We start from the raw sequence: 26433 nt of genomic DNA on the forward strand, positions 1-26433 counted from the left end.
AATTTTTTTTAGATCTGTAATTCATCAAGTAACTAGGACTCAAACATGAGTCAATGGCACCTAACTAACTAGCTTCATGCAAGTATGGTGAATAGACTCAGCCTATGTTGAAGTTGCATGAGAGGATACAATCAGTACTATACATGTCCCTTGTGTCAGTAGAACTCTTAATTCAAGGTGAGCTTGATTAGTGTTCAAATTAAAGAGAAGAGGTTTCTAAGGGAGTGTGGAAATGAGACAAGGGAGTGATAAAAGTAAATAGTAGTGATTGTTTAAAATATGTAAATATTCTAGCTGATTGATAGTTTGTTTTGAGCATGTACACTGAGACGAAAAAAAGCCTAAAGGTAAGTGTGCATAATTATCAGGTGATCTGAAGACAGCTACAGCTAAAAGTCATTGCATTAGATGTTGGCTCAAGAAATAGGTTCAAAAAGGAAGTTTAGCTGAGACAGTGTTGAAAGAAGTGGTCAATGAAATTTTGTTTTGCTTTAGTGAACTTGCCAAAGTTTAGAGTGAGAGGCTTATCAGTGAAGGATAAATAAATAATCCCTACATACTCAAATTTGATAAAAACACTGAAACATAGAAACATGATAGCAGATAAAGGCCAAATGGCACATCCAGTCTGCCCATCCACCATCTCCTCCTCTCCCTATAATCCAGGGATCTCAACGTCCCTCCTTGATGGCCGCAATCCAGTCGGGTTTTCAGGATTTCCCCAATGAATATGCATGAGATCTATGTGCATGCACTGCTTTCAATGCATATTCATTGGGGAAATCCTGAAAATCCGACTGGATTGCGGCCATCAAGGAGGGACTGAGATCTCTGCTATAATCCCATCGTGCCTGCCAATACTTTCTTGAATTCAGATACAGTCTGTCTCTACCACCTCTACCAGGCACCTATTCTACGCATCTGCCACCCTTTCTGTAAAAAAGTATTTTCTTAGATTACTCCTGAGCCTATCAACTTTTAACTTCATCCTAATGTCCTCTCATTGCATAGTTTCCTTTCAAATGAAAGAGACTCGCTTCGTGCACATTTATGCCATGTAAGTATTTAAATATCTGTCATATCTCCCCTCTCTCACTTTTCCTCCAAAGTATACATATTGAGATCTTTAAGTCTGTCCCCATACACCTTAGGATGAAGACCACTGATTGCTTTAGTAGTCTTCATCTGGACCGACTACATTCTGTTTATATCTTTTTCAAGATGCAGTTTGCAGAATTGTATATAATATTCTAAATGAGGTCTCACCAGTCTTATACAGGGTCATCGATATCTCCTTTTTCCTACTGGCCATACCTCTCCCTAAGCACCTTAGTATTCTTCTAGCTTTCACTGTCTCCTTTTCGACCTAAGTCACCTTAAGATCATCACATACTATCACTTCCAAGTCCCACTCCTCTTTCGTGCACAAAAGTTCTTCACCCCGTAACTGTACCATTCATTCGGGTTTTTGCAGCCCAAATGCATGACCTTACATTTCTTAGCATTAAATCTTAGCTGCCAAATTTCAGATCATTCTTCAAGCTTTACTAGGTCCTTCCTCTTGTTATTTACACCATCAGGGATGTCTACTCTATTGCAGATTTTGGTATCATCAAGAGAGAAATTGAGAAGTTTTTAAACTAGGAAGAAGGGGAAAGCCGACAGTCGACCAAGAGTTGATGGTTCAGGAACCAGTATACCCAGAGGATATCGTGCAGGAAGATATCAGGGAAGACTCACCGGATCATAAGGAAGACAGAAATCCTGACAGATCGAAAGGGACACAAAAGGGAAGGAAATGCAAGAAAGTAACAGGCCACAAACTCAAGTGTATGTACACGAACGCAAGGCACCTAAGGAATAAGATGGGGGAATCAGAAGCTATGGCACAAAAAGATAACCTCGACATCATCGGCATCACGGAAACATGGTGGAACAAGGAAAACGTCTGGCACACTGTGCTACCGGGATACAAGCTATACCACAGAGACAGAGTGGGTCAAAAAGGTGGGGGTATTGCCCTATACGTCAAAGAGGGAATTGAGTCTACCGGAGAGAACACGCCAGAAATAAAAAATAAGATAGTCTCTGTGCGTCAAAATTCCGGGAACAAATAGAACGGAAATGAAGATCGGCATCTACTACCGACCCCCAGGGCAGTCCGAATAAATTGATAGAGAAATGACGAACGAGATTAAACGCAACTGCAAGGGAGGCAATGCAGTTATCATGGGTGGCTTCAATTATCCGGGGATAGGCTGTAACCTAGGCACCTCCGGCTGCGGATGCTGTAGGCGATTGCTTCCTGGAACAACTTGTCAAGGAAAATACGAGAGGAAATGCAATTCTGGACTTAATTCTAAATGGACTATGAAGACCGAAGCAAGGTGTAGAAGTAGAAGGGACGCTGGGAAGCAGTGATCACATTATGATCCTCTTCAACCTGGACACAGGGGCAAAACATTGATCCAGAACGGCGGCCACGGCACTGAACTTCCGAAAAGGGAATTACAAAGGGATGAGACTCATGGTGGGGAAGAAGATTAAGACAAGGCTAAGCACTGTAAAAACGCTAGAGCAAGCATGCTCCCTTTTTAAGGACACAGTCACCAAGGCGCAAAATCTATATATACCGCGTATCAACAAGGGATCCAAGAGGAAAAAGAACAAGGAACCGGCGTGGCTCATTGTAGTGGTGAAGGAAGTGATAAGAGACAAGAAGACTTCATTTAAGGAATGGAAAAGGTCAAAAATGGACAAAAACGGGAAAAAGCACAAAGAACAACAAAGAAGGTGCCATAAGGCGGTAAGAGGGACCAAAAGAGACTATGAGGAAAAAATAGCCAAGGAGGCAAAAAACTTCAAGCTGTTCTTTCGATATATTAAGGGGAAACAACCCGCGAAGAAAGTGGTGGGGCCATTGGATGACCATGGAATAAAGGGAGTGCTAAAGGAGGAAAAAGCCATCACCGACAAATTGAACACATTTTTTGCGTCTGTATTTACCAAAGATGATATAAACAACATACCGGAAGCCGACAGGCTATATGCAGGAAATGGATGGGAAACTAACATGGTTGACGTTCAATCCAGAAGAGGTATGCAGGCAGATTGATAGGCTTAAAAATGATAAATCCCCGGGACCGGATGGCATCCATCCGAGGGTACTCAAGGAACTGAAAGGGGCTATAGCTGAACTGCTTCAACTAACAGCCAATCTGTCGATCAAATCAGGAAGGATTCTGAAAGACTGGAAAGTGGCAAATGTTATGCCAATCTTCAAGAAAGGTTTGAGGTGAGATCCGGGAAACTACAGACCAGTGAGTCTGACCTCGGTACCGGAAAAGATGGTAGAGGCGCTGATAAAGAACCGCATCATTGATCACCTTGACGGACACGATCTGATGAGGACCAGCCAGCACGGCTTCAGCAAAGGAAGATCTTGCTTAACGAACTTGCTGCACTTCTTTGAGGGAATAAACAGGCAGATAGAGAAAAGGGTGACCCGGTCGACATTGTATATCTGGATTTTCAGAAGGCGTTCGACAAGGTTTCGCATGAACGACTACTTCAAAAAATTGCGAGCCATGGAATTGAGGGTGAAATACTCACGTGGATTAAAAACTGGCTGGCGGATAGGAAGCAGAGTGGGGGTAAATGGACAATACTTGGACTAGAAAAGCATCATGAGTGGAGTGCCACCAGGTTCGATGCTTGGACCCGTGCTCTTCAACATATTTATAAACATCCTGGAAATTGGTACGAGTGAGGTGATTAAATTTACAGACAATACAAACTTATTCAGAGCAGTGAAGACGCAGGAAGATGGGAAGACCTGCAACATGACATAAACATGCTTGAGAAATGGGCCACGACATGGCAAATGAGGTTTAACCTGGATAAGTGTAAGGTGATGAATGTCGGTAACAAAAATCTTATACATGAATACGCAATGTGTGACGGCAGCGAAAAGGGCAAACAGAATGCTGAGAATGATTAAGAAGGGGATCACGAATAGATCAGAAAAGTTTATCATACCGCAGTACCAGGCCATGGTACGCCCTCACCTGGAATACTGTGGCCAGTACTGGTCATCGTACATGAAGGAGGACATAGTACTACTCAAAAGGGTCCAGAGAAGAGCGACTAAAATGGTTAAGGGGCTAGAGGAGTTGCCGTACAGTGAGAGATTAGAGAAACTGGGCCTCTTCTCCCTTGAAAAGAGGAGACTGAGAGGGGACATGATCAAAACATTCAAGATAATGAAGGGAATAGACTTAGTAGATAAAGACAGGTTGTTCACCCTCTCCAAGGTAGAGAGGGCATTCTCTAAAGTTAAAAGGGGATAGATTCCGTACAAATGTAAGGAAGATCTTCTTCACCCAGAGAGTGGTAAAAAACTGGAACGCTCTTCCTGAGGCTGTTATAGGGGAAAATACCCTCCAGGGATTCAAGACAAAGTTAGACAAGTTCCTGCTGAACCAGAACATACGCAGGTAAGGTTAGTCTCAGTTAGGGCACTGGTCTTTGACCCAAGGGCTGCCACATGAGCGGACTGCTGGGCATGATGGACCACTGGTCTGACCCAGCAGCGGCAATTCTTATGTTCTTATCTTACCTGACAGCCCTTCAGCAATATCGCTTACAAAAAATATTAAAAAGAACAGGTCCAAGAACTGAACTTTGAGGTACACCACTGGTAGCATCCCTTTCCTCAGAGAGATCTCCATTGACTACTAACCTCTGTCACCTTCCACTCAACTAGTTCCTGACCCAGTCTGTCACTTTGGGGCCCATCCTGAGGGTACCCAGTTTATTTATTAGATGCGTGGTGGAACACTGTCAAAGGCTTTACTAAAATCTAAATACACACATCTAGCGCACTCCCATTATTCAATCCTCTGGTCACCCAGTCAAAGAACTTGATCAGATTTGTCTGTCAAGACTTGCCTCTAGTGAATCCATGTTGCCTCGGATCCTGTAATCTATTGGATTTCAGAAACGTCACTTTTAAAAATGTTTCCATTAATTTACTTACCACACAATTCAGACCTACTGGCCTGTAGTTCCCCTACTTCTTCCTTACTTCCACTTTTGTGGAGAGAGACAACATCTGCCCTTCTAGACTTTAAAAAAACTATGGATGGGTGTTTACGTCAAGGAATTGTTGTCTGGGTGGGAACGTCTGGAAGGAGTGGAAATGCGGTGGGCAAAACTGAAACGAGCAATTGTAAGGGTGACAAACCTTTTTGTGAGGCAAGTAAGTAAAAGTAAGAAGAAAAGAAGGCTGCTTTGGTTCTCAAAAGTAGTAGCTGAGAAGGTAAGGAATAAGAGGTTAGCTTTCATGAACTACAAAAAATCGCAGAAAGAGGAAGACAGGCAAAAATATCTGGAAAAGTTAAGACGCAGGTTGGGTAGTCAGGAAAGCAAAGAATCAAATGGAAGAAAAAATAGCTGACACAGTAAAACGGTGTTGGTGACGATGTCGGCTCCCCTTCTATTTTGACACCGAAAAGCTTGTCCTGCTGTAAAAGATGATTTTTTAAGAGTCTTTTTCTGTAAAGAAGAGCAACGCTTGCACGTTTCGGCATGGTACCTGGGCCCCAAACAGTGGAGACACTAGTTGTGAGGGTCGGTGACAAGTCAAAACTGCGCGAGACAATCACGCGCGGACAATCACATGCAGGACGCCATCGCGCTGGATTGAAGCACTATTTTAAAGCGTCTACTTTAATTAATATTGTTTGCGCTCCTGTTTGGGGGGGGGGGGAACTGTAATTTTTCCCTAAAAAAGAGGGGAAAAGGCTGTTTCCTCTATAATGGGGGTCCCCCAACAACGGGAGCGCCAACAGTTCTAAGTAAAGTGGGGTGGTTCCCCACACACACACACCCCCTCGGAGTGCTTTAAAATAGTGTTTCAATCTAGCATGCTGACATCCTTTGTGAGACTGTCTGCCCAGCATTGTCCACACACGATTGTCTCGTGCGGTTTAGTCTATATACCGTGAAGGTCAGTTATTGAAATAGCCCAAACACAGTGACCGCACTTTTTAAAATCCGTCAGCGGGCATGACATTGACGGGAATACCGCTTCAGCCAAATTAAACTCGAAGATGGCTAAAAATTTTTTGTTTTATGTAAAACAAAAAGAAAAGAGGGAAAGAAAAGATTACGACTGAAAAGTCACAAGCCCCAAGAGCGGAAAGGCAATAGAAATCAACTACTGTTGAAAACGCGACTTCTTAGCTCCGTGGAAACTAAGAAACTGAAGGGCTGCGCACCTACGTTGGGAGGGAAGGCACTTGCGCATGTGCATTGTGGGCTATCGTGAACTTTCTAAAAGTCTTAAAGTGGCAATGCACTTTTAAAGTGTCCGTACTGGGGCTCCGTCTGTGATGTCACCCACATGTGAGAATATGCTGCCTGCTTGTCCTGGGATAAGTTTGATTACTGCAATGCTTTACTGACTAGTTTGCTGACAGCTGCTTTGAAATTTTAGCAAAACCTCTGACACAGGTCTACAAAGACAAATAATAAATAAACTGAGTGCCCTCAGTATGGATCCTAAAGTGACTGACTGGGTTAAGAACTGGTTGAATAGAAGGCAATAAAGAATAATGGTATGTAAAGCTCACTGAGAAAAGGGGCATTACAAGTAGTGTGCTGCAGGGATCTGTTCTGGGCCTAATTCTTGTCCACTCCAAATAGAATCCAAATTAAAACTACCGTATTTTCACGCATATAACGCGCGCGTTATACGCGTTTTTACCTACCGCGCATACCCCTCGCGCGTTATACAAAAGTTTTAAAACATAGTTCCCACCCCGCCCGACGCCCGATTCACCCCCCCAGCAGGACCGCTCGCACCCCCACCCCGAACGACCGCTCGCACGCGCTCCCACCCGCACCCGCATCCACGATCGGAGCAAGAGGGAGCCCAAGCCCTCTTGCCCGGCCGACTCCCCGACGTCCGATACATCCCCCCCCGGCAGGACCACTCGCACCCCCACCCCGAAGGACCGCCGACTTCCCGACAATATCGGGCCAGAAGGAAGCCCAAACCCTCCTGGCCACGGCAACCCCCTAACCCCACCCCGCACTACATTACGGGCAGGAGGGATCCCAGGCCCTCCTGCCCTCGACGCAAACCCCCCTCCCTCCAACGACCGCCCCCCCCCCAAGAACCGCCGACCGCCCCCCCAGCCGACCCGCGACCCCCCTGGCGATCCCCACGACCCCCCCACCCCCCTTCCCCGTACCTTTGGTAGTTGGGCCAGAAGGGAGCCCAAACCCTCCTGGCCACGGCGACCCCCTAACCCCACCCCGCACTACATTACGGGCAGGAGGGATCCCAGGCCCTCCTGCCCTCGACGCAAACCCCCCTCCCCCCCAACGACCGCCCCCCCCAAGAACCTCCGACCGCCCCCCAGCCGACCCGCGATCCCCCTGGCGACCCCCACGACCCCCCCACCCCCCTTCCCCGTACCTTTGGTAGTTGGCCGGACAGACGGGAGCCAAACCCGCCTGTCCGGCAGGCAGCCAACGAAGGAATGAGGCCGGATTGGCCCATCCATCCTAAAGCTCCGCCTACTGGTGGGGCCTAAGGCGCGTGGGCCAATCAGAATAGGCCCTGGAGCCTTAGGTCCCACCTGGGGGCGCGGCCTGAGGCACATGGGCCCAACCCGACCATGTGCCTCAGGCCGCGCCCCCAGGTGGGACCTAAGGCTCCAGGGCCTATTCTGATTGGCCCACGCGCCTTAGGCCCCACCAGTAGGCGGAGCTTTAGGATGGATGGGCCAATCCGGCCTCATTCCTTCGTTGGCTGCCTGCCGGACAGGCGGGTTTGGCTCCCGTCTGTCCGGCCAACTACCAAAGGTACGGGGAAGGGGGGTGGGGGGGTCGAGGGGGTCGCCAGGGGGGTCGCGGGTCGGCTGGGGGGGCGGTCGGAGGTTCTTGGGGGGGGCGGTCGTTGGGGGGGAGGGGGGTTTGCGTCGAGGGCAGGTGGGCCTGGGATCCCTCCTGCCCGTAATGTAGTGCGGGGTGGGGTTAGGGGGTCGCCGTGGCCAGGAGGGTTTGGGCTCCCTTCTGGCCCAACTACCAAAGGTACGGGGAAGGGGGGTGGGGGGGTCGTGGGGGTCGCCAGGGGGGTCGCGGGTCGGCTGGGGGGGCGGTCGGAGGTTCTTGGGGGGGGCGGTCGTTGGGGGGAGGGGGGTTTGCGTCGAGGGCAGGAGGGCCTGGGATCCCTCCTGCCCGTAATGTAGTGCGGGGTGGGGTTAGGAGGTCGCCGTGGCCAGGAGGATTTGGGCTCCCTCCTGGCCCGATATTGTTGGGGAGTCGGCGGTCCTTCGGGGGGAGGGATGTATCGGACGTCGGGGGGGCATCAGGCTTTCAGGATGGGGACAGACCTTCAAGGGGGGACAGTGCACGGAAGTCAGGGGGGGTGAACGGAGAGTCGGGACAGCGCACGGAAAGTCAGGGCGGGCGAAAGGAGCATCGGGCAGCATGCGCGGTATACCCGTGAGCGCGGTATACCAAAGTTTTTGTACATATCATCGTGATTTCTGCGCGCTATACCCGTGTGCGTGTTTTACACGGGTGCGCGTTATTTGCGTGAAAATACGGTACTAGGAATCATTTTTGACAAAGATCTCAATTACCATGATCAAATCATATCATTGATCAAAAACTGTTTCTATAAACTCTGTCTAATTCGTTCTATAACCTCTGTTCTAGCACCTACTTCTATTCAAACTCTAATTCATTCACTGGTCATCTCACACATAGACTACTGCAATTCATTATACAATGGAATAACTCAAAAGGAAATTTGTCGACTACAACTGATTCAAAATACCACAATTAAACTCATCTATAAAGCCAAAAAATACGACCATGTCACCCCGATTCTTCGAGAATCACATTGGTTGCCAGTCTCACATAGAACAACCTACAAAATACTCCTACTTGTCTTCAAAATTAAGTTCTCCCACTCACCTGCCTTCTTAGATAAATATCTTATCTCCCATACCCCTTCCAGGGCCTTCAGATTCTCCGATCAGAACTTACTGACGGTTTCCTCGATCAAAGACCTTTATTACCAGAAACACTATATTTTCCGCAACAGCCCTTCCATCTGGAATGCAATGCCACCACATCTCCGCTGTGAAAACTCTCTAACCAAATTTAAAACCAACCTCAAAATATTTCTGTTCAAATATGCATGCCAAAACTGCAGCTAAGAATACTTTCCAAGGAAAAAATATAATAAATAAATGAAAAAAAAAATTCAGAGAATCGCTTTTAAAAAGCGACTCCCCTTTCCTTCTGTATTCTCCTCCCCCTCCCCCTCTTCCCTTCCTCTTGTTTTTATTTTTTAATTTAATTATAATCTCCCCCCCCCCCCCAATTCTCTTGTATCCAACTTGTCTAAACTTTGTCCTTGTCTTGGCTTCAACCTGCCTTATTTCATTTCTGTTTTTTATGTTTTTATTAATTTTTAATATTGTAAACTGGCCAGATACATGTGATGGTTGGTATACCAAATTATAAATAAACTTGAAGTGATATTGCAGAAGGGCTATCTGACAAAGTTTGCCCCTTTGCAGATAATACCAAAATCTGCAACAGGGTAGGCACCCCTGATGATGTAGATAAAATAATGAGGTGCCTAGCAAAGCTTGAAAAATGGTCCAGAATTTAAAGCTGTGATTTAATGCTAAAAAATGCATGTCATGCATTTGGGCTACAAAAATCTGAGGGAGAAGTACAGTTGTGAGGGGGAATACTGTGCACTAAAGAGGATCAGGATTTGGGTGTGATTGTAAAGAGATGATCTTAAGTAGAGAATGACACGGTGACGGTTTACCCGCGGCCACCGCATTTAAGCCGCGGGTCACCGCCGAAAACGGGGAAGAAAACTAGCAGTCGCTGCGGTGACGGGGACAAGGCCATTCACCGACCGCGGAAACGGTGAACAGGTTTGTCCCCGCGGGCCAATGTACCCCCTTCTAGGAACCGCTATTTACCGTATTTTCACGCATGGTATACAAAAGTTTTAAAACATAGTTCCCACCCCGCCCGACGCCCGATTCACCCCCCCCAGCAGGACCGCTCGCACCCCCACCCCGAACGACCGCTCGCACGCGCTCCCACCCGCACCCGCGATCGGAGCAAGAGGGAGCCCAAGCCCTCTTGCCCGGCCGACTCCCCGACGTCCGATACATCCCCCCCCCGGCAGGACCACTCGCACCCCCACCCCGAAGGACCGCCGACTTCCCGACAATATCGGGCCAGAAGGGAGCCCAAACCCTCCTGGCCATGGCGACCCCCTAACCCCACCCCGCACTACATTACGGGCAGGAGGGATCCCAGGCCCTCCTGCCCTCGACGCAAACCCCCCTCCCCCCAACGACCGCCCCCCCCAAGAACCTCCGACCGCCCCCCCAGCCGACCCGCGATCCCCCTGGCGACCCCCACGACCCCCCCACCCCCCTTCCCCGTACCTTTGGTAGTTGGCCGGACAGACGGGAGCCAAACCCGCCTGTCCGGCAGGCAGCCAACGAAGGAATGAGGCCGGATTGGCCCATCCATCCTAAAGCTCCGCCTACTGGTGGGGCCTAAGGCGCGTGGGCCAATCAGAATAGGCCCTGGAGCCTTAGGTCCCACCTGGGGGCGCGGCCTGAGGCACATGGTCGGGCCCATGTGCCTCAGGCCGCGCCCCCAGGTGGGACCTAAGGCTCCAGGGCCTATTCTGATTGGCCCACGCGCCTTAGGCCCCACCAGTAGGCGGAGCTTTAGGATGGATGGGCCAATCCGGCCTCATTCCTTCGTTGGCTGCCTGCCGGACAGGCGGGTTTGGCTCCCGTCTGTCCGGCCAACTACCAAAGGTACGGGGAAGGGGGGTGGAGGGGTCGTGGGGGTCGCCAGGGGGATCGCGGGTCGGCTGGGGGGGCGGTCGGAGGTTCTTGGGGGGGGGGCGGTCGTTGGGGGGAGGGGGGTTTGCGTCGAGGGCAGGAGGGCCTGGGATCCCTCCTGCCCGTAATGTAGTGCGGGGGGGGGTTAGGGGGTCGCCGTGGCCAGGAGGATTTGGGCTCCCTCCTGGCCCGATATTGTTGGGGAGTCGGCGGTCCTTCGGGGGGAGGGATGTATCGGACGTCGGGGGGGGGGGCATCAGGCTTTCAGGATGGGGACAGACCTTCAAGGGGGGACAGTGCAGGGAAGTCAGGGAATTTATATTAATTAATTTTTTCTCTGCGTGTTTTGTTTTTGTATAGTTATTAACTAAAGTTTAACTAAATTGTACCTAAAGGGAGGCCCTACATTCTTTGGGCTAAAGTACTTTCGGAAACCCTTTTGGCCCAAATGAGGTGTATGGGATGGGAGCTTGGGGGTTTGAAGGAGCTCAGTAAGATCTCTAGTAAAGAGGTGGGACTTTGTAAGCATTTAAAGTACATGTCGTGTTTGTTTTTGCATTGCTAGCCCCAGGGGTGGTGGAAGATTAGTGATTGAAAAACTGTATGAAAAATAACTATTTTAAATTTAGTGATCAAAATGTGTCAGTTTTGAGAATTTATATTAATTAATTTTTTCTCTGCGTGTTTTGTTTTTGTATAGTTATTAACTAATATTTAACTAAGTTTTAAAGTTTTAAAGAATGTTTCCTTTATACGTAAATAAAGAAAAGTGAATGGGATTGCAGTGGCGGTGACGGGGCGGTGAATGGGGTGGCAGTGGCGGTGACGGGGCGGTGAAGAGGATGGTGAGACGGGGACGGGGCGGTGACGGGGATGGTGAGACGGGGACGGGGCGGTGACGGGGATGGTGAGACGGGGACGGGGCGGTGACGGGGACCAATTTTTTCACCGTGTCATTCTCTAATCTTAAGGTAGCCAAATGGGTACAAAGGGCAAATGCAAAAGCCAGAAGGATGCTTGGGTGAATAAAGAAAGTAACAAGATGATGATAATGCCTCTGAATAAGTCTCTGGTGAGATCTCATTTAGAGAAGAATGTACAGTTCGGGAGACCATACTTTCAAAAAGATAAACAGGATAAGAGTTCAGAGAACAGCTACTAAAACAGTCAGTGGTCTTCATCCTAAAGAGTATGGGGACAGACTTAAGATCTCATTATGCATACTTTGGTACAAAAGTGAGAGAAGGGAGATATGATAGAGAAGTTTAAATGCCTCCATGGCATAAAAGCATAGGAGGTATGTCTCTTTGCAAGGAAACTCTAGATCAGTGGTTCTTAACCTTGTTGGAGGTACTGAACCCCACCAGTTTCATATGCGTGTTCACCGAACCCTTCTTTATTGGAAAAATAAAATATGATTTTTACAAATTCAAAACATAGGTATACAGTGAGGGAAAAAATAATATAAATTTTGAAAACAAAAAAGTTCTCCTATACAGTGGTGCCTCGCATAACGGACGCCTCACACAGCGAACGCTGCGCACAACGAACTTTTTGTCGTGCTCCCCACAACGAACTTCGTTTCACACAACGAAGTCGCCCGAGGGGCCCGGGGGGGGGCGGAACTACTCTCGCCGAAGCCGGGAACAGCAGCACCCATGCAGAGAAGGAGAAGACGGCGTGTAGGGGACTCCAGTAAATGCAGAGCAGCAGCTGTGGCAATCAAAAAAAGAGGAGGTCTGCTGTTAAGGTGGACCAGGGTCCTGGAAAATTCGTGAAATCCTGCAATATTACCAGGATCTCAATACAAGTCCATGAGGATCCTGGAGATCCTGCAAATCCTGGTTTTACCCAGACCCGATTCTCTGGTCCTATCTTACGAGACCTGACCCATTTACAGCAAGTTAAGCCATGTTTAAGCTAACGAAAAAAAATCCAGAAAACATCAAAAGATTATTTCCTTTTTAACAAATAGTAATACTGTACCATGAAATACTGTTCCATCATCTCCCTCCACCTTACCCTGGATGCCGAGTTCTCCGGCCCTCTTTCTCGGCCAGCCGCACGCTTTCAGGGAGCAGCGCACGCGCGCATGCTCTGTTGCTCAATCTTCTCCTCTGACGCAACCGGAAACCGGAAGTTGCAGGAGAGTAGAACATTGACCAACTCCAGCAGCTGCGCGTGCACAGCTTTCTGGAAGCGTGCGGCTGGGTGAGGGAGAGGGCCGGCAGACTCCGCATACAAGGTGAGGTGGAGGGAGGGAAATGTAGGGCTGCAGAACGAATTATTGTGTTTTAAATGTATTCTTATGGGAAAACAGGGCTGCAGAACGAATTATTGTGTTTTAAATGTATTCTTATGGGAAAACGCGTTTCACACAACGAACGTTTCACATAACAAACTTGCTCCTGGAACGGATTAAGTTCGTTGTGTGAGGCACCACTGTATTTTGAATAATAATAACATAATAATGAAATTTACTGCAAATCAGTGTGACTTCTGCTGTTGCCTCAGAAATGCACGGCTTTACCTTGGCAAGTGCCACTCTCATGTCATTTTCGCAACAAAGTCTGTTCCTTTTCTTCGTTTTTATGTCCAGCATCCTCGAAAAGGATTGCGCGCTATATGAGTCGGAGGTGTGTTTTGACCTCTGCTGAACCTGCGAGACTGACTCACCGAACCCCTGGGGTTCGGTCGAACCCAGGTTAAGAACCACTGCTCTAGATTGAGGGGGCTTAGGTGAAAGGGAACAGACTAAGGAAAGGGTGGTGAATTTGTGGAATAGCCTCTCAGTAGAGGTGGTGGAGACAAAGACTGTATCTTAATTCAAGAAAGATTGGAGCAAGTACATAGAATCTCTAAAGGAGCGAAAGGGATAATAGATTGTATGGATAGGCTATCTGGTCTTTATCTGCTTTCACTTTTCTCTGTTTCTGTGCTTTGCTATGTGGATGCTCAGTCTCCCAAGGTCCTGCTGCAATTTCTCACAATCCACATTTCATTTAATTTTGAATGATTTGGGTCATCTACTACAGTTGTTTCAGTTCCTTTGAATAGCCAGAATTAAGTATCATTTATGGAATGGATAGCTCCTTTACATCTTCCTCAGTAAAACAAAAGCAAATAAATTATTTAGTCTTACCACTATGGTCTTACCCTCTGTGTGTGCCCATTTCACAGTCTCTATTTTCTAACACAGTTCTTCTTAACCCAATCCCTGAGGGCACACCAAGCCAGTTGGGTTTTCAGGTTATCTACAATGAATATGTATAAGATAGATCTGCATGCACAGCTTCCTCAATATGTAAATCTCTGGCTGGGTTTGCCCCAAGGACTGGGTTGAGAAGCACTGATCTAAAGGTCCAATAGACTCACTCACAGCTTCTTGCTTTGAATGTACCTGATAAAGGTTTTATTATGAGGTTTTGCCTCTCATTTATGCTTATTCTCTATTGTCTTCTTTATTTGCATCTAACCTGCCAGTGCTCATGTTATTTCCTATATTCTTAATTTGGATCCTTTTTACATTTTTTAAATGTCCTTTTAGCTTTAATAGACCTGTTTCTACAGTCATTCCTTTCAACCATATAGGTTGTTTATCCTAGTTTCCCATTAGAGAATGACACGGGGACAAATTTTTCCCCGTCCCCACAGGAATTCATTTTTCCGTCCCATCCTGGCAAGTTCTTTTCCTGTACCAGCCCCATTTCTGCAAGCTCCGTCCTTATCTACACAAGCCTCAAACACTTTTAAATCATAAGCGTTTGAGGCTTGTGTGATTAAGGTAGAGCTTACAGGAATGGGGCAGGGACAACGACAATACTTGTGGGGACAGGATGAAGAAATTGAGTTCCTGCGGGACGGGGAAAATTTTGTCCCCCTGTCATTCTCTATTTCCCAGGCCTGTTTCTTTACATTTCTTGTTGCAATGGATCTTCTTATAACCTCCTCTCCTATACATGCACAAACTCTTCCAGCCCCAAGCAGCTATGCTGTGATTACGAGCCATAGATGTGCCAGTAATGTAAACCATCAACAGAAATATATTTTGAAGCAGTAGAATTTATGTTTTCTGTAAATAAAATAGATATAGCCAGTTTAATGGGTGAGGTAAAGTAAAAGAACTGCCCAATTCATTTACTAGAGACAGACTGATAGCAAAGGGGCAGAGAGAGCAATCTTTTAGTGGCTGAGACAGGAGGAAGCATTTTCACAAAGGAAGGGCTATAATAATTATGTTGATTATCATAATAGATAAGAGCAGAAAACAACCATTTCACTTATTAATACTGTCCAGATAATCCTTTATCACAAAGTTTATATCCCAGCTGAGTAATTGTAGGATATTGCGCTTTCTCCAATCTTTTTTTTTTGTCTTATATTTTGGTTCTCTACCACTGTGGGCACATAGGCATACAAGTTCTAAGTGTTAATCCAACATTTTCCTCCCCCATTCCAACATTGGTAATAAGCTAAAAACCAAAAGTATTGAGGTTATTGCCTCAACATCTAGTCTCCTAGGTCTCTGTGGCCTTGGTGGTTGCTACTTAGATACTATAAGCTAAAGTATTCTGAGAAACTGTAGCCTACAGGAAACAGTCTGGCTATTTCATGGCCTGTAAATATATTTTATCTATCCCTTCTCTCCTTACCCCCATGCTGAACACTGACATAGTAGCAGAGGACTCAACCATTTTCTCACATGTAGCAGAACTCGGGAGATAAAATGTCAGGGAATGTTCATACTCTGAAAAACTTTAAAACCAAAAATGTGTGAAAAAAGAAAACGTGTATAACTGAAGTTAATTTTGAAATATATTACACAAAAGCAAGATAAACATGAAAAGCTCAGCAACAAGTTGTAAAAAAAGATGCCCTGATTGTTTTCAAGTTTTCATTGTTGTTATTAGAGTTCTAACTTCCAATTAAGTTCGGGAAGAGAATTCAAGTAACATGTGACTAGGAATATGACCCATCATTGTGAATCCAATTGAAGAGACATTGCCTTCAGGAAGTGAGAAATAAACTTACTTTATATCAAAAAGCTTATTAAATAAAACAAAACCATTTTACATAGGATACCATAAGAAAAGATATTTAGATTTTCTGTCAGATGTGCCAGTGATCTACCCTTGGGAATGATTACGGCTTCCCTCATCAGTGCTTTACTCTTGATGTCCCTCATTTGTTCAAAATTGGATTTCTTAATCTCCAATGTCTCCCAAGAGGCTTACTAGTCTTACTATAAAGTCTAAATCATTGAAAGAGAAGCTCAATTAGGTATGATTTACAGGTTTTATGTGCCAACTAGTTTGTAGATAAATTGATTTAGTAACTATTAAGCTTAAAGTTACACAGCTAGTCATAAGTTTAGCAAAATTAAATGAGGTATTATTAAAGTAAATATTCTACACAGGTCTAACTTTAAAATGTATAGCACCTATTAAACCAAATCTTGACTTTTTTTTCTCCAAATCTAGGCACAAGCTCAAAAATGTAGGAATCTGGAACTGAGAACTCTTTCAAACTCTTCTCCCCTCCCTCCCCCATACACACCAAAGCTGGGGAGTAGGGGGAAGCAGGAACATTCCAATGATGGATTTCCCCTACAAAGATTGACTGCTAGCTTCTTAATGCTCTATTGTTCAATGCTGAAAGGAACACAAAGACAATGTTCTCCCACTCCACACAAAGGCATATCAAAAGTTTAGGTTCTTATTCCGGGACCAGTGGGTTATTTCCATTTACCCGCAAGGACCTTGTAGGAAGCCTCAAACTTCAGAGACTTAAACCCCTCCTTCTCTTACCTCATCACTGTCTCTGTTAGTCTTAAAGCAGCCAAGAACATCAGTAGAGGATAAGAACAAGAGAGAGGAACGGGGACACTCCTCAACAAATAAGTCTTTTCTGCTCATATCAACAAATGCAACAATGAAAAACAAGAGAACAGGTCATTAAACATTATAAACCTGAATGACAAAACAGTGCTATAAGGAGACACAGCCTGAACTGTCAGAAGGGGGGGCCTGAACTAGAGACCTCCCAAAACTAAGTGCTAAACCCATTCTTATGGCACTCTTATAAAGGCTGGACAGAAAACAGAAATCCAGCCTACCAGTAGGTACTTGGAAAGGCAGACAGTCGGTGAATCAGCAAGGTATAGGGCGGGTTCCCGGAATAAAGGGTGGATTTGCAAGAAAGAAGATTAGCAAAGGTAAGAACCTAATCTTTCACGTTTGTACAATCCCATTTTATTCCCAGTGGGACATAACAGAGCAGTGCTGGAAAATCAGGATGGGACAGATGAGCCTGCTGCCAAAACAGAAGCACCAAAAGCAACACCCTGCTTGCCACATCAATCCTGTAAAATTTGGTGGACGTATGCATGAAGGACCAAGTAACGGCCCTGCAAATCTCATCCCAAAAAACAGCCGACGACTCTGCCCAAGAGGACGAAACACCTCTGGTAGAATGAGCCCGCACCGCGAAGGGCCTGTGCTGCCAGCCTCGCAATGCCAACTGAAGAACCGATCTGCTTTCTTGTTGGCCGCATTTGCAATGAGATCAAATGTTGGGTGCCCTCACTGATCTACTATGTAATAGAATACTCTTTGAGATAGAGACCACTCTCCGAGATCCAGAGTCTGACTGAGAAAATCCACTTGAACGTTGTCTACTCCTGCCACGTGCACCACTGACAGCGCCATAAGGTGTCTTTCTTCCCACCAGAAGAGAAGCTGACCCTCCATGTTCAGAGAGGGACTCCCCTTATGCCACCTTGCCCATTGACATAAGCCACTACTGTGGCATTGTCCAAGAATGCGTGGACTGCTCAATGATGGAGATGACCCTTGAAGTGAAGGACCAGCTGAATCGCCTGAAGCCTAGGTGACTAATCAATCACTTGCGCTCTGAACTGAACAGGGACGGACATACATACTGTTCCCCAGCCTTTGAGATGCGCAACTGTAGACAGAATCACCCAATCCAAGACCCAGAGGGGAAGGCTCCTGGATAGTGAGAGGGGTCGCAACCACCATGCAAGACTGTTCTGTACCACAGTCATCCAGGGCAGGGATGCATGTAACAGGTCCTGCTGGGGGGTTCCAGCACAAAAGCAAAGCATCCTGCAGTAGATGCAGACGGGCTCTGGCTCAAGAAATCACACTGATCATTACCACTATGGTCCCCAGAAACTGGAGATACTGCCAGGTCCCTGATGACTTGTTGAAGCTTCTCCTGATGGGAGACAGGCAGGAACACTTTGCTCTGTTCCGTGTGAAATCGAACTCCCAGGTATTCCAGATCCTGCATCAACTCAAGATGACTCTTCCAGCCCAGGCACTACAACAACTGCATCACCTGATGACAGCCTGATGCTCCTCGGATTGCGAGGGAGCTATGATCAACCAGTTGCCCAGATACAGGTTAACCAGGACACTCAGGGTGCAAACATGGGCCACCACTACCATCACTTTGGTGAAGGTCCTGGGTGCCGCAGTCAACCCAAAGGGCATCGCTTCAAACTGGAAATATTGCCCCAAGACGTGGAATCTCAGATTCTTTTGCAATACACTGGTGTAATCTAAAAGAGTTAAAAACTAAATATACTAGCAAGCAAACGCAAAACTTTGTAAGGGGGAGAGTGTGGTACAGTGATTAAAGCTACAGCCTCAGTACCCTGAGGCTGTGGGTTCAAACCCACGCTGCTCCTTGTAACCCTGGGCAAGACATTTAATTCCCCCGTTGCCCCAGGTACATTAGATAGATTGTGAGCCCGCCGGGAAAGATAGGAAAAAATGCTTGAGTAACTGAATAAATTCATGTAAACCATTCTGAGCTCCCCTGGGAGAACGGTATAGAAAATTGAATAAATAAATAAAGATATTTAGGTTTACAAAATATTAAAATACTTTTAGATGACTTACTAGGATCTACCGTATTTTCGCGGATATAACGCGCGCGTTATACGTGATTTTACGTACCGCGCATACCCCTCGCGCGTTATATGCCTGAGCGCGGTATACAAAAGTTTTTAAACATAGTTCCCACCCCGCCCGACGCCCGATTCACCCCCCCAGCAGGACCGCTCGCACCCCCACCCCGAACGACCGCTCGCACGCGCTCCCACCCGCACCCGCATCCACGATCGGAGCATGAGGGAGCCCAAGCCCTCTTGCCCGGCCGACTCCCCGACGTCCGATACATCCCCCCCCCCGGCAGGACCACTCGCACCCTCACCCCGAAGGACCGCCGACTCCCCAACAATATCGGGCCAGGAGGGAGCCCAAACCCTCCTGGCCACGGCGACCCCCTAACCCCACCCCGCACTACATTACGGGCAGGAGGGATCCCAGGCCCTCCTGCCCTCGACGCAAACCCCCTCCCCCCAACGACCGCCCCCCCCCCAAGAACCTCCGCCCGTCCCCCAGCCGACCCGCGACCCCCCTGGCCGACCCCCACGACACCCCCACCCGCCTTCCCCGTACTTTGTGTAGTTGGGCCAGAAGGGAGCCCAAACCCTCCTGGCCACGGCGACCCCCTAACCCCACCCCGCACTACATTACGGGCAGGAGGGATCCCAGGCCCTCCTGCCCTCGACGCAAACCCCCCTCCCTCCAACGACCGCCCCCCCCCAAGAACCTCCGACCGACCCGCGACCCCCCTGGCCGACCCCCCCACCCCCCTTCCCCGTACCTTTGGAAGTTGGCCGGACAGACGGGAGCCAAACCCGCCTGTCCGGCAGGCAGCCAACGAAGGAATGAGGCCGGATTGGCCCATCCGTCCTAAAGCTCCGCCTACTGGTGGGGCCTAAGGCGCGTGGGCCAATCAGAATAGGCCCTGGAGCCTTAGGTCCCACCTGGGGGCGCGGCCTGAGGCACATGGGCCAAACCCGACCATGTGTCTCAGGCCGCGCCCCCAGGTGGGACCTAAGGCTCCAGGGCCTATTCTGATTGGCCCACGCGCCTTAGGCCCCACCAGTAGGCGGAGCTTTAGGACGGATGGGCCAATCCGGCCTCATTCCTTCGTTGGCTGCCTGCCGGACAGGCGGGTTTGGCTCCCGTCTGTCCGGCCAACTTCCAAAGGTACGGGGAAGGGGGGTGGGGGGGTCGGCCAGGGGGGTCGCGGGTCGGTCGGAGGTTCTTGGGGGAAGGCGGTCGTTGGAGGGAGGGGGGTTTGCGTCGAGGGCAGGAGGGCCTGGGATCCCTCCTGCCCGTAATGTAGTGCGGGGTGGGGTTAGGGGGTCGCCGTGGCCAGGAGGGTTTGGGCTCCCTTCTGGCCCAACTACACAAAGTACGGGGAAGGCGGGTGGGGGTGTCGTGGGGGTCGGCCAGGGGGGTCGCGGGTCGGCTGGGGGACGGGCGGAGGTTCTTGGGGGGGGGCGGTCGTTGGGGGGAGGGGGTTTGCGTCGAGGGCAGGGGGGCCTGGGATCCCTCCTGCCCGTAATGTAGTGCGGGGTGGGGTTAGGGGGTCGCCGTGGCCAGGAGGGTTTGGGCTCCCTTCTGGCCCAACTACACAAAGTACGGGGAAGGCGGGTGGGGGTGTCGTGGGGGTCGGCCAGGGGGGTCGCGGGTCGGCTGGGGGACGGGCGGAGGTTCTTGGGGGGGGGCGGTCGTTGGGGGGAGGGGGTTTGCGTCGAGGGCAGGAGGGCCTGGGATCCCTCCTGCCCGTAATGTAGTGCGGGGTGGGGTTAGGGGGTCGCCGTGGCCAGGAGGATTTGGGCTCCCTCCTGGCCCAATATTGTCGGGGAGTCGGCGGTCCTTCGGGGCGGGGGTGCGAGTGGTCCTGCCGAGGGGGGAGAAGAATCGGACGTCGAGGGGGGGCATCAGGCTTTCAGGATGGGGACAGGACTTCAAGGGGGGACAGGCAGATCTTCAAGGGGGACAGGCAGACCTTCAAGGGGGACAGGACTTCAAGGGGGGACAGGCAGACCTTCAAGGGGGGACAGGCAGACCTTCAAGGGGGGACAGGACTTCAAGGGGGACAGGCACGGAGAGGCGGGGCAGTGCACCGAAAGTCAGGGCGGGTGAACGGTGAGTCGGGGCAACCAGAGGAGAGTCGGGGCAGTGCACCGAAAGTCAGGGTGAGTCGGGGCAACCAGATGAGAGTCGGGGAGGGCGAAAGGAGAGTCGGGGTGGCCAGAGGAGAGTCGGGGAGAGCGAAAGGAGAGTCGGGGTGGCCAGAGGAGAGTCGGGCAGCATGCGCGTTATATGCCTGAGCGCGGTATAGAAAAGTTTTTGTACATATCATCGTGATTTCTGCGCGCTATACCCCTGTGCGCGTTTTACAATGGTGCGCGTTATATCCGCGAAAATACGGTACTGTGAAAAATGATAGATTCTCTACCAATAAAGAGTGGTTGATGTAGAAGACAAGTCTAACAAACTAGACATTAAAGGAATTTGCATACACACTATTAATTCCAGTCTCAAATGGCTTTAAACCAAAGAAAGCTGTTTACAACATGAAGTACTTTCTCTAAAATGCACTTTTGTTGTAGAAGCAATCATAGTAAATTAATATGCAAAATATTCTATCATACATGTGTCACTGGTATAATCAAAAGAGAAAATGTAAAGTAACATACCATCATAGTATACAATGGCTCCTACAAGCTTATCTTTCTTCAACATTGGAAAACGTTGCAGGGCTTTAGATTTGCTGAGGACAAAACTGTTTCTCAAACAATGACTTCCAGCTACAAGGTCATATGCTTTTATTCCAATCCAGAAATAAGGAATCTGCCACCATCTAAAGTATAACAAACAAATTTCTAATAAGAAAAGATGAATATCTTACAATTCACCAAAGAATGTTTGTGCCCTTTTGAAAAATTATTTTTTCACATGAACATTAATGATTACACAGGTCAACACATCATTTTCATCAGAGTTAATGTTGGTGGGTTTTGTAGTATTTTTCATGCTGATTTCAAATCTGTGTTTAGTTTTTCACTAGTTTCAAGTTTAATACAAATTTGATATACTGCCTAATAATCTTCTAAGCGGTTTATACATAATAAAAATTGCAAAATAGCACATCATGTTTCTGTAATGAGGCTCATTATATAATAAAATGGTAAGCCGCGCATTCACACTCCCATCGCGTGCGTCTGTTTTCCGTGAGCTGTAGCGACTCATAGGAAGTGCGCATGCGCAGTTTACAGTCTGGCCTGCTCCCTGCCATATTGCATTTTTTAGTTGAAAGACGCAGCGGTGGCTACTCTCACGATCCCTGCCTGTGTCGGACTTCCGACACAGGTGGGGATCATGAGAGGAGCCACCGCTGCGTGTTTCAACTAAAAAAAAAAATATGGCAAGGCGAGCAGGCCAGACCAGACCGGCAAAAGTCAGAGGTGGAAGCCTAATAGCCCCGGCGGCTGTCGGCGGCTGCAGGCCGCCACGGCTAAGCACAGAGCCACCATGGACCCCAGCGCTGGACATCCTGCTCTCTTGTCGGCTCCTCTCAGGAGCCGCACCAGTGTCGTAGAAGGCTTCCGACGCTGGCGGGGATCGAGAGGAGCCGAGGTGACACCTCAAGGGGCTGGAAGGGAAGCGCCGAAAAAAAACTCCAGCCGGCTGTAACCGTGTCACCAAATAACAGCCTCCCTGTGAAAAAGAATACTCGCGCTGCAGTAGCTGCTGGCTTTCCCTTCAGCTCGGCTCCCCCCACTTACAAAAGGAGCCTACAGCGAGCCCTGCCCCAGCTGCCTCCGAAAGTAAGGGACACTTGGCAGATTCTTTCCCTTGCAACGACATTGAAGAAAATGTATTCGCAGAACTAGCAACCGACGTAAGCAAAACTAACTGCCGATTTAGAAGATTGTTTTTTTATAGCAGTTTGCTGGGCAGGAAAAAATACTTGCGGTTTGTTTTGGGTGAAGGGTGTGTGCTGGGGAAGCTGTGAACTATCGTGCATTGATTAGATAAAGGCCAGGGGTGGGTGTGCTGGGGAAGGGGCCCAGGGAGCAATCTTGCTTTCCATTGTGGGGGAAGAGGTGTGATTTGTTGGGGACAAGAAAGATCTTGCTTTCCTTTGGGGGGAGGGGTGTGATTTCTTGGCTACAAGAAATTAACTTGCTTTGCTTTAGGGGTAGGGGTGTGTAGGTAGTATCTTGGACAGGGGAAGCAGGGAAGGGAAAAGTACTACTGGACAGGGGGGAGTTAAAAGTAAGGGACAAAGGCTACTGCTGGACAGGGGGGGAGGGCAGAAAAAGGAAGAGAGGCCTCCTGCTGGACAGGGGGAGCAGGAAAGAGGTGCTGCTGGACAGGGGGGAGTTAAAACAAAGGGAGAAGGGCTGCTGCTGGATAAGGGGACCAGTGAAGGGGTGGTGGTGGACACAGGGGAAGAAAAAGGAAAGGAGAATGGACAGGGGGAGCAGGCAAGAGGGGGTGGTGGACAGCCGAGAAAAAAGAAAGACAGAAAGAAAGAACTACAGAAACAGGCTAAGGAGAGAGAGAGAAATAAATAAATACAGACACACACATATATTCTAGCACCCGTTAATGTAACGGACTTAAAGACTATTATAATTATAAATGTTAATTAGGTGATATATCATGCGTTTATAAGATAAACGTATAAGGAGGGTTAACGACAGTTGTTCTTTGTTTTTTTTATGCTACAGATGGTGATTAATATCAGTCTTTATCATACCAAGACATTATACTAATCATTCAGATAGTTTCCGTTACGTCTGTGGTTCATTCACAATGAAAGCACATCACCCATTTATTGTAGATCAAATTGTATTCTGGCTGTCCACTGGGTGAACAGGACAAGTCTTGGGCTCAACATATCATCTGTATCAGTTCCAATAGATTTTGTGACTGGCTAAATCGACGAAGGGCAGTGATATCATTTGCAATCCCAATGATATGGAGGGACCATATTAAAGATTGCTACTTTTGCCTTGTGAACACAAGTGGATTCTCAGCTAAAACTAAGCACAAAATTATATATTCTACTCTGGATTCTGCTATTAGGCCTGTTCCTCATGATGACTCACTGCCTCTCCCTGTACCTCCACAAGATAGACTTGCTTCTGTTGAACATGATGAAGAATGTGATGATGATGCAGCAGCTGGTCACAATCCAGAATTATCTGATCCTGATTAAGTGAATGATGAAGATTCAGAACCAGAGACTTTTACACAAGCTGAGCTCAATGATCTTATTCATGATCTAAATCTTTCAAAAAAAAAGCAGAACTTCTTGCTTCAAGGCTTAAGCAAAAGCACTTGCTTGCAAAAGATGCTAATACAACTGTAAATGGCTCATTGTGCTTTTGAAATGACATCAACAGATTCTTCAACAGTTTGTCACAAGTGCATTGTCCAGATGAATGGCATATCTTTATTGATTCTTCACAGAGAAGCTTGAAGGCAGTGTTACTGCACAATGGAAATTCCAAACCAAGTATACCAATTGTCCATTCTGCTCATCTAAAGGAGTCTTATGAGAATATGAAGAATTTACTAGAAGCAATCAGTTATGAAACACACCAGTGGAACATCTGTGGTGATCTGACGGTCATTGACATGCTAATGGGAATGCAAGGAGTATTCACTAAATACTGCTATTTCCAGTGCTTGTGGGATAGCAGATTTACAGCTGAACATTATGTCAAGCGTGTCTGGCAGCTGAGGGATACCTATAACCCAGGGACAAGCAGTGTGAAATTTATGCCATTGGTGGATCCTCATAAAATATTTCTTCCACCTCTTCATATCAAGCTGGGGTTGATGAAGAATCTGGTAAAGGCCATGGGTAAAGCAAACTCGCCAGGTTTTCAATATCTTGTTAAGAAATTTCAATTTTCAAAAATCAGCACTGCAAAACTGAAGGAAGGGATATTTATAGGCCCACAGATCAAGGCTGTTCTGCAGGATGAAGATTTTAAGCAATCAGTCTCAACAGCTGAGCTTAAAGCTTGGGAGGTATTCAAATGGTTAGTAGAAAACATTCTGGGCATCCTTAAGTCTCCTTCATAAATGAAAGGAGTTCAGAATCTCCTTGACTCATATCAGAAACTTGGCTGTCGCATGTCATTAAAAATACACCTTTTGCACTCATATCTTGACTTTTTTCCAGAAAATCTTGGTATGGTGAGTGACAAGTAAGGAGAACGTTTTCACCAGGACATTCAGTTAATGGAGCGTCACTACCAAGGTTTCTGGAATGAGAGTATGATGGCCGACTACTGCAGGATGTTGTGCCGTGACAATCCAGACACAACTCACAAAAAAAAATCATACTCTAAGCATTTTTGAAGAAATATTGGTTGCTAAGTGACACAGTCCAGTATAATTATGTTATTCTGTATGCTTATTTGACTTTGGACCGAAGATACTGTAACATTTCTTTAAGTTGATGCTGCAATTCTTAAAACCCTATATGCTAAAACGCTATAAACTAATATTAGTCATAACTTTAAAAGTTTACTTGATTGCAAAAAAACATAACAGATTTGAAATCAGCATGAAAAACTGATTTAGAAAAACGTGGTGTGTTGTCAGATGAAATGTGGTGTGTTGTCAGATAATTCCTAAAAAAGTTTTTTTGTTGTCTTGTATTGTGGAACAGGAGTAAATATCATGAGATAGTAAAGTAAATTAGGAAGACTGCTAGATCTGTATTTTAAAATCTCCCCCCCCACACACACACCCAAAAACAAACAAAAACTGAGAACTAACAAGGAATACCAGGACCTTTACTCAGATCCTAATGAATTCTTAAAAAACAAGTTTCCTATAGCTTTCCCCAATGCACTTAATAAAGAACAATTTCAGGAAAGCATTTTTACGATCTAATCTCCCTTTCCATTCCTGCACAATACAAACTGCATACTTTGCACAAACAAAAATTGTACCTTTGATTAGTTTTATAACCATTGTACTTGACAAATGTTTTCAAAAATAACTCAAACACCTAAATTTCTCTTTAACCATTGAACCTGCGCCAGTAAAGAAAAATAGAACAAAGATTTTAGATTTTTTCCCCTATTTAGACTCTCGTCATTACAAAATCTAAGTAATTTAAGTATACTGCTGTTCAGAATGCCATCAGAAACAGCACAGTTACTTACCATAAAGCACAGTTACTTACCGTAACAGGTGTTATCCAGGGACAGCAGGCAGATATTCTTGACTGATGGGTGACGGCACCGACAGAGCCCCGGTACGGACACTTTTAGAGTGATTGCACTCTAAGAACTTGGAAAGTTCTAGAGGCCGCACCGCGCATGCGCGAGTGCCTTCCCGCCCGACACAGGCGCGCGGTCCCCAGTTATGATAAGCCAGCTAAGAAGCCAACCCGGGGAGGTGGGTGGGATGCAAGAATATCTGCCTGCTGTCCCTGGATAACACCTGTTACGGTAAGTAACTGTGCTTTATCCCAGGACAAGCAGGCAGCATATTCTTGACTGATGGGTGACCTCCAAGCTAACAAAAAGAGGGATGGAGGGGAGGTTGGCCATTAGGAAAACAAATTTTGCAAAACAGATTGGCCGAAGTGTCCA

The 26433-nt window shown here is 47.4% G+C and overlaps 1 protein-coding gene across 3 annotated transcripts in view; it reads right to left on the reverse strand.

Moving 5' to 3' along the window:
* The window catches only part of GPD2 (glycerol-3-phosphate dehydrogenase 2), a 248117-nt gene that overhangs the window by 125569 nt on the left and 96115 nt on the right, over nucleotides 1-26433 (reverse strand). For all 3 annotated transcript variants that reach the window (XM_033943995.1, XM_033943994.1, XM_033943993.1), the window contains exon 6: nucleotides 21502-21665. In XM_033943995.1, the coding sequence (XP_033799886.1) occupies nucleotides 21502-21665 (164 nt within the window). The remainder of the gene's footprint in view (nucleotides 1-21501; nucleotides 21666-26433) is intronic.

Source organism: Geotrypetes seraphini, chromosome 5, assembly GCF_902459505.1.
Source record: "Geotrypetes seraphini chromosome 5, aGeoSer1.1, whole genome shotgun sequence".
Lineage (NCBI taxonomy): Eukaryota > Metazoa > Chordata > Amphibia > Gymnophiona > Dermophiidae > Geotrypetes > Geotrypetes seraphini.